General features: G+C 37.0%; 1 protein-coding gene across 1 annotated transcript in view; it reads left to right on the top strand.

Moving 5' to 3' along the window:
- PDE7A (phosphodiesterase 7A) overlaps nucleotides 1–13,642 on the top strand; it is a 125,016-nt gene that overhangs the window by 46,821 nt on the left and 64,553 nt on the right. Inside the window, exon 2 of the mRNA XM_025393757.1 lies at nucleotides 13,423–13,483. Within this exon, the coding sequence (XP_025249542.1) occupies nucleotides 13,423–13,483 (61 nt within the window). The remainder of the gene's footprint in view (nucleotides 1–13,422; nucleotides 13,484–13,642) is intronic.

The raw sequence follows: 13,642 nt of genomic DNA, 5'->3' as shown, positions 1-13,642 counted from the left end.
TCCCAAGCTGTGCCTGCACTCTTCAGCCCTTGGGCTGTGGATGGGACCCGGCGCCATGGAGCAGGGGGCGGCACTTGTCCCGTAGGCTTGGACCCAGCGGGAGCCCACCGCAGGGGGAGGAGCTCAGAAACAGCAGGCTATAGGTCCAGAGCCCTGCCCCGCCGGGAGGCAGCCAAACCTGGCCAGAATTTGAGTGCAGCGCCGCAGGCTGGCACTGCTGTGGGACCCGGCACAACCGCCGCAGCTGCTGGCCTGGGTGCTAAGCCCCTCACCGCCCTGGGCCGGTGCCGGCCAGCCACTCCGTGTGCGGGGCCAGCCGAGAGCGCTCTGGCGCCCGCTGGAACTCACACTAGCCCGCCAGCGCAGCGCACAGCCCCGGTTCCCGCCCCTGCCTCTCCCTCCACACCTCCCGGCAAGCAGAGGGAGGAGGCTCTGGCCTCAGCCAGCCCAGAGAGGGGATCCCACGGTGCCTTGGCGGGCTGCAGGGATCCTCAAGCCCCGCCAGAGTGGACGCCAAGACCAGAGACTGAGGAGGCGCTGAAAGAGTGAGGGCTGCTAGCACATTTTCACTTGTCAGTACCTCCTAAGGTAGGGCATTTCTGGAATCTCCATGGACTGTCCCAGATATTCCCTGAGGTCTCTTCTCTGTGGTTCGTTGGGACTCTGAACTCTCCTGTAGTTGCTCTTTCCCTGGTAGTTATTACTTTTCTGGCCTCATGGAGTCTCATCCTGCACATACTCAGCTTAGTATTCAGCCAAAGATTGAAGGGGATCCACCCTCAGACTTCTGGAGCTCCTTGTTCTCACTGCTCCCTCCTCTCTGGCATTCAGCCCTACAAATTCCAGGTACCTCAGCCTCCCTGAGCTGCAGTCTCTGTATTCTTAGCTTTGTGAGACCTCTGCGCTCTGCAGGATTGCTCTGCCTTGCTTTCAGGTTGGGCCACTGCCTATAGGAAGGAGCCTGGGCAATGTTAGGGCTTACCTTGGTTTTTTCCATTCTCTCAGGGATCAAAGTCCTGCAGTACTTGCTGTCTAACATCTGAAAACAATATTTCATGTATCTCATATTGAAAACTTAACTTTTTAGTTGTTTATATAATGGAAGAGCTAGTCCAGTACCAGTTACCTTATAATTTATTGAACCTTGTTTATGTTTTTCATTGGCTAAGATTTAGCTCACCTCTGATAATTTGCACATGTTGCTTTTTCTGCCTGGGGCGCTTTTCCCCACTGCCTGTACCTAACAAGCTCTTATCATTTTTAAGGATGAAATTACATTGTGGCATTTTTCCTGGTAGTCTTCTTTGATGTTACCAGATCCTGGGTTAATTGTCCTACTTGGTACTTATAGTACTCTGGATTTACATGTAATTGTAATTACTTGTTGTTATGCTGATTGTTTGTAGCCCCTACGAAAACCTAAGCTGTGTAAGGACAAGGACTGTGCCTCGTTCACATTATTTCCCTTGTGCCTAACACAGTGAAGATCTCAATCTCTGTGTGTGTGTCTCCCTTTTGCAGTGTTACATGTGGAGATGAAGAAGTACTATTCAATTCAAAGTGCCTCAAGTATACTTCAGAAAATTTTTGGACTTCTACGCTGGTTTGGAGAGGGAGGCAATTATGGACAGTTGTCATTCTTTTATTCAGAAGCCTTCTTTTAAAATGTATCCTATTTCTGCCAAGATTGGTGTTTTTCTCCTTAATGTCTATGTTATAATTTATATTTGCCTACAAGTATTGGTCTGTTTATAATACTACTTATAGGTGAAGTTTTTTATTTTCCCTCACCTACAAATCAGTCTCATTAAAAAAAGTATCTTTCAAGATAAACATTGTAACCACTTAGTTGCCATAGTAGTTTTGAGGAAGTTAATGTGGCCTGGTCTTTTGGGGTGTGGTGGTGGGTGCACTGTCCCATTGAGGAGACTTTGATAACAGTAGCTTTCTTAGAAAGACTTCTTTCATTATTAAATTGAATAAGATACATCCATGATGTGCTAATCTTATTTATCTTTTGTCTATGGAAAAAGAATGTTTCCATTTTTCATTTCACAGAGTTGTGAGTGATAGCATTTTCAGATGACTAGCACAAAAATTTGTCATGATTTGGTTCAAGTTTGCCTTAAGTTTAAAATTTAAAATTAAAACTGTTGGCCTATAAGCACTTATGAGCTGTCAGTTATAGTACTGTAGAGCCTTAGAACTGGCAGAGACCTTGAAAGTCATTTGTTCAAGCCTAGCCGAAAAGCCCCTGAACAGAGACTAGTTTGAGGCAGATACTTACATGATTTTAATTGTAGAAAGTTGTAATAAACTCTAGAAAGTTCTTAGGAAGTAAGAGTCAAATTCTGTTTTTAACAAACTTGTGCCCATGGTCCTACTTCTGCCTTATGTAATTTCCCAAAATAAAGTTAAACTTCTCCTTAGGTTATTTTATATTACAACAGTTTAACACCTATTCTGTCCTTGTTTATGTTTCTTTGCCTGAAGCTTCAGTTGTAAAACTATTCCTTGTATTGTATCCCTGTCGACATTAAAATATGTCATGTAATCATGTATCATCTGCAGTGGTATTCAGAACTGAATTCATTCTTCTTATGTGACCTGTATTGATAGTGGAACATTCTTGATTTGGAAACGTACCTGATCTCATTGTCTCTCCTAAGATTGTCTTCACTTATTATCTCTCATTAATTTAGAATTTAAACATCTTAGCCTTTAAGAAAACTTTTAAAACTTATTTTCATTATTTTATAGGTATGCAATTTATTTTATATCAAATGCAGACAATTTTTTAAAATTTTTGAAATTCAGCATACTGACATACCTTTAATTTTTTTTTTAATTTTGTAATTCAGCATGCTGATATACCTTTTGTTTTATATGCAGATTTGCTATGTGTTTTTCTGATCTACACGCCAGTAAATAAACTGTGGAACAAGACAAGATCCAATGAAGAGTCCTGTTGGTTACTTCTAGAATTCTTCCACTAGTTTGAAGAATTGGGTGGGAAAGTATTTCCGCCCAAATACATTATCTCTGGGTGTGTTTGTTCAGCTAGGAGTGTGCCTAATTGTAGCATGGGGCTCTGTTTGTCTGTTTGGTTCTTAAGAATGTCACCAGAGACTTTTTAAGTGCTTTTAGTATCATAAGATGATGTTTTCTGGGACCTGAAGCCTTGAATTATTGGTAAAGTGTCAGAGTTTTTGGTTTTTTTTACTTCTTTATACTAGGAGGAATCACATGCCATTTTCATCAAATATTCAAATACTACATGACAAAAAGTTCAGAGCTCTAAGTCAGTATTACAGAAAGGTCTTAATTGAATGGCAAAACTCCCATAGTACCATAGCTTTTAAATAAGTTTTTGATAGTTATGGAAGCTTTTTTCTTAGTTTCATGTCACTTAAAATTCATACCATTTGAAGAATAAAAAGCCTTCATTTTTAGTAAAAGAAATAAACCAAAACCTTACTCTGATTTATTACTTGTTATTAAAGTGGGCTGGAATTCAAAATGATGAGAGCACAGTTGGAGGGTTTTTACTATAGTGTTCACATATTTTCTGTCATAAATTTGGTTATAGTTTTCTGCAGACATTACATTTGTATAAAGAACTCTGTGATAGACTATTTCTGTCCATGGGATTCCAAAATTATAGACACTGATGTCAATGCAGATGAGGTTAGCCTAATTTGGGCAAGAGAGGGACACGCCGAGTCTCTGTATGGATAGCTGAAGGCTATTGCCAAGATTGACAGGTGTCCTGTGAGTGGCAGAGAGCCCCAGGGATAAAATTTTCTCTTGGATTACTTCTCTAAGAAACAATGAACAAAGTCATATTTTCTTTTCTATTGATCACACTCATAAAATAGTGAGGTCTACTTTTAACTCAGCTTTTCTGATATTAGCCTTATAAACCCCAGAAAGGTAAAAAGTTTTATACTTTCTTCTTATAGTATCAGATTCTGTTTTTGAAAATTTTAAGTGTATCCTATGCATTAATTTTTCTAGAATAGTCACCTGATGTATTACTTTGCCATGTTTCACTAAGGATTTGAGACAACTACGAAAACAGTTAATGTAAAAGAATACATTTGTTATTAGTGTAAAAGAGGTAGCTTTATAGAATGATAAACTACATGATCCAACTCTGGAAAAATAAACTTTTAGGAGAATTATCTAAGGTATAAGCATAATATTTATTGTAAAAGAGATTTTATATTAATTTGAAATAGCATTTGTTTTATTTCATCTTATTGAAATTTTATTATTATTAAAATTTAATTATAAATCACCAAGATAAGTAGTCCTAAATGTATCTCAAAATAAGAAAAAGTTTTATAGCCATTAGGTTTATGACACTGAGAAAGTTTAGATTACTACTTTAAGAAAAACTGTGTTGCCTGAGATTTTTGTAAGATTTGAGTGATGTAAATGTGTCATTAGCAATGAAAGCTTTATGACTTTAGGCATAAACTCAATAGCCTTTTCTGTTCTAATAGGAAATTTTCTGATCTGGGGGAGTATTGTGTCTTGATTATCTCTGTATTACCGTGTCAGACATTAGTAGAAATTAGGAAGTGGATGCTGGGGGAACCATTTTAGGGAGCCAACCTATTAACTAGCATGAGAAACGAAAGCCAAGAGCCTCGTCCTGCTGAGAATTGGAGAAGGTTTCTCGGGGCACTTGCAAACACAGTGCAAGTTCTCTTCATGGACCGTTGTGATTGCAGTTAGGTTGAGTTAAGGTGAAGCTAGAGTGGTTAGGGCATTCTCATTTCTAGGTTTTAAATACAGTAGAGTTTAATTCTGATTTAACAAAAATTTGTTGGGAGTCCACTACGAGCTAGCTATTTATGGATACCACTTACCTCCCATGAAGGGGAGGAAAATAAGGCACAGAGAAGTGGTGATTTGCTCATGGCAGTAAAGCTGGGAAATAAATCTAGGCTTTCAACTTCAAGCCCAGTAGAGTTTTGAGATGGTAGAAATAATCTAGATAGAAATTCATTTCAGTGAGACAACTTTTAGAACTGTCTTTCTTACTGCATCTTTTTAAATCATCTCAATTATGATTTTCTAAGTATTGTACCAAAAATAGCCATCTTGTATTTGCTTTTCAAAACTTGACTCTTTTTGAGCAGTTGATTGGAAGAGAAATGTGAAGGTGGGAAGGGTAGCATCACTGGGCCAAGCATCAAGATAGTAGGCTGATTTGGAGTGGATAGCCCAGGCCAGAGTGGCAGAGAATGACCTCGAAGCCCGGGGCCCAGGCTGCACAGCCTCTTACAGATGACCGCCAGTGTTTCCCTTGAGCATTGGCCTAAGATGCATACACTCTGCTCCTCTGACTCATGCCTAGGCATCCTTCAAGTTTCATTGCTAGAACCTTATTGGAAGGCAGAGTAATCAGAGACCTTGACAGTCTCATATTAAAGCTAGTCTCATGGCAGAAATAAAAATGTTATCTGGATTTGTGCAAATAGGAGTATTATAACTTGTTAGTTCCATAGCAAGAAGTGAAAAGTTTATGGCCATGTATTAAGAATGGTTTCAAGTTAGGAAAATTTGGATTTACACCTATAAATTTAATTTACACTTCATTTTGACAAGCCTAGAACTGACTTCTCTTTTAAATAAGCTCTTTGTACTGAGGATTAGATAATGAAAATAATATTATTATTTGAACTATTTTGGTTGTTTTTAAATATTTTAGGATCATTTGTGTACATTGATAATCAGATGACGTTGTCTTGTCTTGGACTGCAGTCACCTCCTGAGTGTTTCTTCAGTCAGGCCAAGCTATCTTCACCTCTCTCCGGGACCTCTGCAGTGGTGGCCTGACTGCCCATCCAGCCCCTACCCACCTCCCTATACTTGACCAAAATGGTCTTTTTAAAAAGCAAAATCTGCTACAGTACTTCAGTAGATTGAAATTCAGACAAGACACCCCCAGGTGGCCCATATAGGGCCTGGCCTCTACTCCCCAGGGCTGCAGTGTCATCTGACTCCTCCTCCCTGCACTTGAGCCGCCCTGGTCTTTCTGTCTCTCAGACTTGCTTGGCTTGGTTTTGTCTCACCCTTTGGCCCTCACGCCTGTTCTTCTGTCTGCACGATCTGTCTTCCGTCTTCACATTCTTGGGCCATCACACTTCATCTCAGGGTCATTTCAGGGATTCTGGAAGAAGTCCTTCACCTCTTAACTAGGTCAGATTCAGGTTTGCTGGCATTTCCTACCTCTGCTTCATTGCACTTGTTACAGTTACAATTTTGTGTTTATTTACATAATTTGATTAATGTTCACTCCAACCAAATTGCAAGCACCACAAGGGCAGGAACCTTGTCTGCTTTTACTTGATGCTTATATCCCTGCCATCTGGTACAGAACCTGGTACATATTAGCAGCTTGATAAGTATTTGTCGAATACTTGAATGAAAGTTTCATAAAAGGCATTTTCTCAGCAGTATTATCTGCAGCCTCTTGGTTATGAAGACGGATGAATAGAAGCATACTTTGTTATTAGAAAGCTCACTTACAGCCAAGAGAACAAGATCTGTACCAAAAATATAAGTTACATTGCAGTTAGGGCTTGAAAATAATATGTCCTTAATTATTTGAAAATGCGCTATTAGACTAGCTTTTTTTCAGTAAGTCCAAAATGAGTGAATTATAATGTTAAGAAGCACAGATAATATGACAGCCTCTAACATTCATAAAGTAATTCTATCCCTAAAAGAAATAAAAAGTTGAACAAATTTCAATTAAAAATTGAAAAGATGGAATAAAATGCATTAATATTTTAAAATGTCACCGAACACTGTGCTTGTGAAACCGTTCTATGTGAAAAGAATGAAGACATTTTTAGTACTGCCACATATTTTTTGAAAGTTGTTTTAAGGCACTCTGTTAGTATTAAGATTGTAGAAGTGTTTGGGGCTGGCCTGAGTCCTATTTTTGCCTACATTTTGTTAGACTGTTAGGTCAGCCCTCACTAAAGTCTTTTCCCTCCCCTCTTCCAACATTACTTAGGCAGTTCTACCCCAACCCTGGGTTTGTGGCATGAAGCATGCGCTGGGTAAGAAGGCTGGCTGGGTAGTGCATTCCCAGAGGAGTCAGGTGATCACTGTTGGAAGGCAGCTGCTTGAGGTCCAAGGCAGTCAGTGTCCCCTCTCTTTTGCCTCGGGACAGCTGGTTATTTATCAGACTCCTAAGAAGTTTTCCTTGCTCCCTAGTAGAAGAGAGAGATTATGCAGCGGGCTTTTGATTGATCCAATGGGAATTACATTGATCTGGTGTCTGGCCTTGGTTCTTATCAAGTGGATCACCTCTAAGGTAGGCCATCTTTATTTTTAGGATGGTGACATTCATCATTATTAGTTTACATATTTGATAGGAATTAAATAGCTCGACGATTTTCTCCCCCTTTTGCCTCAGTTTTTATTCTCTGATTAAAAGAGCTGTGAGTTTCATCGGTCGGCCAAAGCACTTAAATTTACTACTTGTAGTTTTTATTCTTATCCCACATTATTTCTTGTTAAGGGCTTTTTATAGCATCTTTCCCCAATATCAAAGCAACATTCCTCAGTGTCACTGCCTTAAAGAAGTTTTTATGACTAAAGAAGTTTAACTTTTAAGATTATGAAATTAAGTTACACTTTTGGTGTATATATTTTAAACATTCTCTCGGAGAAAATTTAATGACACTTGCGTATTTAAAGTGTAATGTTGAGGATTTCTAAACAATTATAAACTTTTTAAAAATGAAAAACCACCCTCTATCATGTTTTCTCTTAAGGTCTTACTACTGATAAAATACATGCCTTAGCTATAATATATTGACATAAATGTAGGATTACATATATGTTGTTTTTGAAGTTGAATTCTAAATGTCAGGCTTGAGAAATTCTTGATAGAATGCTAGCTAGCCATTTGCCATCTGGACAAGGGTCTAAAACTAAAATAATATTTAAAATTATACTGTTTGAAATTATTTTTGCTATTCTTCTATAAAAGTGATTATATCTTTCATCCACCACACAGCTTTTTTTCTTTCTAGATTGAGAAACTGAATTTTTAAGGCTATCACTTAATTGAGAAACAGAGCTTCTATAAAGTTAATTTTTTTTCTCAAGCAAGATTTTAATACCCGCTATGTAATTTTCCACGTTTAAACATAACATTTTAAGCATAATTAGTGAATAAGATTGAAGAAATCTCTTAAAGAAAAATAATGTATTCAGATTTTAAAATCTTTGTGTTTTAAAAGTTAAGAATTAACTTTGTTGCAGTGACAGCTATTTTCTTGTTTTTAAAGGATTGGCTTGCCAAGTTGTTGAATGAAGGTCAAGTTAATGTTAATAATGCATTAGTTGTCTTGTGGGTGTTTTCAGAGACTTTACTCCCCCCCCCCCCCCCCCCCCCCCCTGCGTAGAGATGAGGTCTTACTATGTAGCCCAGGCTGATCTCAAACTCCTGGGCTCAAGCAATCCTCCTGCCTCAACTTCCCAAAGAACTGAGGCTATAGATGTGAGACAATGCACCTGGCCTCTAGACTTTACCGTTTTAATGACCACCAAAAGATCACATTGTTTTTAAACAGAAAGAATGCTAATATTTTATTTTTTTAAAAAAATGGTGAAAAAAGAAAGAAGAATGGGAAGGCTACTATTTGGTAGATCAGTGCAATATTTGAATACTTTAGCCACTCAAATACAAGCGTGTTTTTCTAGCATATGTAAGATGACTACTCTGAAAAAGCTCATTTCGCTATGTCAGAGGAAATTGACTTCACAACTTTGGCTGGGCTTCATCTTTTGCTATATTATTGTTTTTTTTTGCTAGTGTTGCCAACAATTTTATTCAGTGCTCCTGTGTGTAAGCCCTTTAACCATCAGTTTATGAATCTGCAAAATGGAACTAATAAAGCCTACTTTATAGAGATCTTGTGTGGGTTAAGTGAGATTTTGTGTGAAAACACTTGGAACATTTTTTTGGCACAAGGAGCACAGCAAGTGTTAGTTAATATATTATTACTCTTACCATGTAATGGAAATGCACTTGCTTTTGCTAATAAATCATTTAGTGGAAAACTTGGAACAGAATAAAAACAATGGCACTTAAAATATCTTTGCTGGGTTTTAAAACATGTCTGTCTTTAAAAGTTATGTATTAACTAATATTGGGAACAACTTTTACACCTTTTATCATTTACCTTCAAGTCAAATCTTTTGTGGAAGCATGATTCACCCTAATTCAAGGTGAGTCTTACCAGGGCACTCAGAACTCCTGTTAGTGAGGCAGTGGGTCCTTTGGTGCTTTACAGTTTAACTTGTTTGTGCTACTGCTGTCAGTTTCTGATTAGCTCAGCCTCGCCCATGTTTTGACCTATACTAGTTTGCTTTACAAGCTGTTCCCAGGATGGCTAAATTAGAAAAGTCACGAGTAGAAGCCTCTCAGTTATTTCCATTCACTGGTGAACTGAGGTGGGAATGTGAGTGATAGCTCTGAGAGTTTTATGACTGACAGTGTGACACAGGATTTTGATGAAATTTGTTTTACTGTAATTAAAAAGAAAATTCTAGTAGTATATGATTTTCAAAATGATAATCTTTAAAGAAATCTTTGTTACATGTGCAGCAGTCTTATATAAAAGTAGATATAATTATTTTTAAAACAACATGATTCTAACACCGAGGTCAAATTTTTATTGTTAGAACTCATAATTTATAGTTTTTTTTCCAAAATGAGTTACTGTAGATTATCCTACCTACCTACTTTAGATTATTCTACCTAGTGAGAGAGCTTAATATTCATTTTAATTTTAATTCTTAAGTGGGTAGGTGAATGGATTATCACTCAGGATGTATTTGTTGATGGGTTCAGATATATATTTTAAAATCCATTCTTTAAAAACAGTTTTGGTCTCATTTGGATTTATTTCATAAAAGCTATGTCTTGTGGTTCAGTATAGCATTTAAGCTAAGTATTTGTAGACTAGCCTTACTTAAATTAGTACCTTATAATGAATAGAAAAACTTGGATATTTTGCACAGCCCTGTGTAATTTGTATCTATTTTAAAATTAAACTCTGCCTTTTTTGCTTAATAAATTAAGATTAATACAGACCCTATCATTTTAATATCTAAATTAGTGCTTCTATAAATGAGGCTAAAATGATTACCTTAATAAGTTTAATATGCCATGGCGTTATCTAGACTATGTGCATTACCCAGTTTTTGACTTAATATTATTTTGTGATGTTTAACAGAGCGCCAATAATATTGGTCAGTCTTTCACAATCATTAATGTGTGAAGTGATACATATTTTACCTTTCTAACTAGCAACTGTTATAGTAAATACCCTTCCTACATTAAAAAAAAAAAAAACAACATAATGTCAACTCCCCTCCTAAAGAGAACTGTTGGAGATAACACCTTAAAATTCATTTTAACAAATTATTTATCTGAGTTGTTACTGGACACTATCAAATTGATAGGTCATGACAAGTTATTACATAGTATCTGCAGTGTCATTAATTTGCTTTAGCTGATAGAAATATTTATTGCCACATATGCCCTTCCTAGGCTACTAGGTTTACCCCTAGATCGGTGGTGTTGAGGAGAGACCTGTAATCTAGTAAGCTAAATATGTTGGGGAGGGGATTCTCACAGTCGCTGTGAGTGGTGCCTTTTAACAGTGGCTGTTTCCTCCAGAATAAATAACATGAAACACTGCGGGAGGCTTCCTTAGGATATTCTATTAGTGGAAGACACTTTAAGCATGATACCAGGAGTGTAGTCTATATGATTTGGTCCCTTGGGATTTAAGATCATGCTTTTCTTTGTAGTAGATTTTTATTTTACTTTTCAATTTTAATTTTATTTTGTGAATATATGATAATTACACACACTGCAAGACTCAAAAAGTACAAAGATAAACATTGAAAAGCCCCTCTCCTACCTCTGTATCCCTCAGCCTCCTTGGAGACACCCAGTGGTGATAGTTAGAATTTTATTTTTGTTTGAAATTTTTTTTCCTCTTATATTTCATGAGCTGTGTTTTTTTAAGGACTTGTGAAATCATGTAAGATTTTAATTGATATTTTTCTCTTAAAAGTCAAGCATTAAGGATATAATAACTTAATATTTTGGGTAGTTGTTACACACTAAATCCAAGTGAGGGCTTTACGTAAATTTTCAATATGATAAGAGTAAAAAATGTGATTTTTTTTTTTTTTTTTTTTTTTTGAGATTTGTAGGTATGTGTTGAGGAGTTGTAAATCCCATGCCAGAATTTTGTGAGGGAACACGATCATTAATCTGATATGTAAAAATACAATCTCATTGCTTTAATATGTATTTCTTTTGTTAATGAAGTCAAGCATTTTTTTGTATTTATTTATTTTTCCCTTGTGAATAGTATGTTTATGTCCTACCTATTTTTCTACAGCTCTTTAGTCTTTTTCTAACTAGATTTGTAAGACACTTAAAATTTTTTTTTGGTGAGGAGATAGTAGAGGAAAATTAGCCCTTTGTCATATCAGTTGAACTCACGTTTCTGTGTTTGAAGTTAATCCTTTACTTTGTTAATGGTATCTTTTACCATCATAATTTAACTTTTAAGTGGCCAAATTTGTCAGTGTTTCCTGACTTAGGGATTTTTATAGGATAGTTAGAAAGGCCTTCCTATATAAGACTTTTACAAATATAGTCCTGTTTTCTTTTAATACTTTCATGCTTTAATTTTTAACATTTAAACATTGTTCCATGTGTAATATGTTTTGGAGCAGGAAGGTAGTAATGTAGCTTTATGTTTTTCTAGATAGCACCACTTAATCTAACATTATTTATTAAAAATCAATGTTTCCTCCACAGATTCTAAGTCCTGTATTTATCATATACAGAATCACTGTGTACTCTTGGATTTGCTTCTAGAGTCTCTATTGATTATTTTCTCTGTTTCTTTGCAATGTCACACTATTTTGTTCATATCCCATAGTGCTAGTCCATTTCCCACCCTCCCCCTTTTTTTTTGAGACAGGGTCTCACTCTGTCTCTCAAGCTGAAGTGCAGTGGTACCATCATAGCTCACTGCAGCCTCCAACTCCTAGGCTCAAGGGATCCTCCTGCCTCAGCCTCCCAAGTAGCTGGGATTACGGGTGTGTGCCACCATGCCTGGCCTATTACTACTTAAATATTTTTTTTTTTTTTTTGGCTTGTTAATTCAACTGATTTTACTGATCACTTTTGACATGCTAGGGACTGTTCTAAATGTTGGGATTTATCCTAGATCTGGGAAAATAGCAGTGACTGAAGACCCTGCCTCCACAGAACTTAGATTCTATGTCTAAACTGTGGTTTGGTCAATTTTATCTTCCTCATTTTTAAATCTATCCTCACTTACATCCATTCTGTTAGTCACTAATTTATTCATCAATATATTTATTAGTTATTATTTATTTGTAGTAAGTCCATTTAGTCATTCATTTACCAAATTTTTATTTAGAACTTACTAAATAATAGATCCTGTTTTAGAGACCAGGGATGCAGTGATGACTAAGATAGACAAAGTTTCTGCTCTTGTGGAGCTTTTAGTAACATGCAGACAAGACAACTTCAGCCGCATGCTACACAGAGGACTGACGTAGGGAGCTTTGGAAGAGGGTGGCTTCTAGGTGGCTATAGATTTCATAGTCAGGTAATCTCTCTCTGAAGAGATGACGCTTTGTCTAGAAGCTGCAAGGTAAGAAGGGAATAGTGAAGCAGTGATCCAGGACGAGGGAACAGCAATTGGAAAGGCTGTATATTTGGTGTAGATGAGGAAAAGCAAGGAGGCCAGCTTGGCTGTCTCCTAGCAGTGGGGGAGGCCACAGTACAAGAGGGCACAGAGGTAGGCAGGTCACAGAGGACTCTCGAAAGTAAAGCTTGGGGAGCCCCAAGTGTGATGGGGAGCCTTTGGAGGAGTTTGAGCAGCAACTGAAGTGCTTACTTTTGCTCTTATATGAAGCGTGGACTGGGATCCAAAGAGATGCAGCAGGAAAGCCAGTGGATTGTCCTTTCCTTTCTTTTCTATTAATATTTGGCAACTCCTATTGATCCCTTTTGAGTCAACACAGATGTCACCCCAAAACCTTTACCGACTTACTCAAACAGATTAAATTTCCAAAGAGAGGCTGCATGTGTCTCTCTTTGTATCCATTTTTATGGTAGTTCTTAACCATACTGTATTAGAATTATTTGTTGTCCCCATTCCCCAGAGATTTCAAGAACAGGTACCATATCTAATTTCATTTTGTATATCCAGCTTCTCTTGCACAGTGCTTCACAAATAATAAATGATGAATACATGTTTGTTGAGTTGAATTTTATATCATATTTAATTGTCATGTATTATAATGCATATTTTTTTTTTCTAGAGGCGTGGAGCTATTTCCTATGACAGTTCTGATCAGACTGCATTATACATTCGTATGCTAGGTAAGCATTCTTTATTTTATACCAGTATCAGTTAATTTTGTTATTATCTGTTGTTATTTGAGTTTGAGGTATCTTTCATTAGGTAGCTTTTCATTGCTGTTTGTAGCAGAAATAACCTATTCATGGAGTTTAGAGTCTAGAAACAAATATTGAATGTGA

Source organism: Theropithecus gelada, chromosome 8, assembly GCF_003255815.1.
Source record: "Theropithecus gelada isolate Dixy chromosome 8, Tgel_1.0, whole genome shotgun sequence".
Taxonomy (NCBI): Eukaryota; Metazoa; Chordata; class Mammalia; order Primates; family Cercopithecidae; genus Theropithecus; species Theropithecus gelada.
This window is presented reverse-complemented; position numbering and strand designations above follow the sequence as displayed.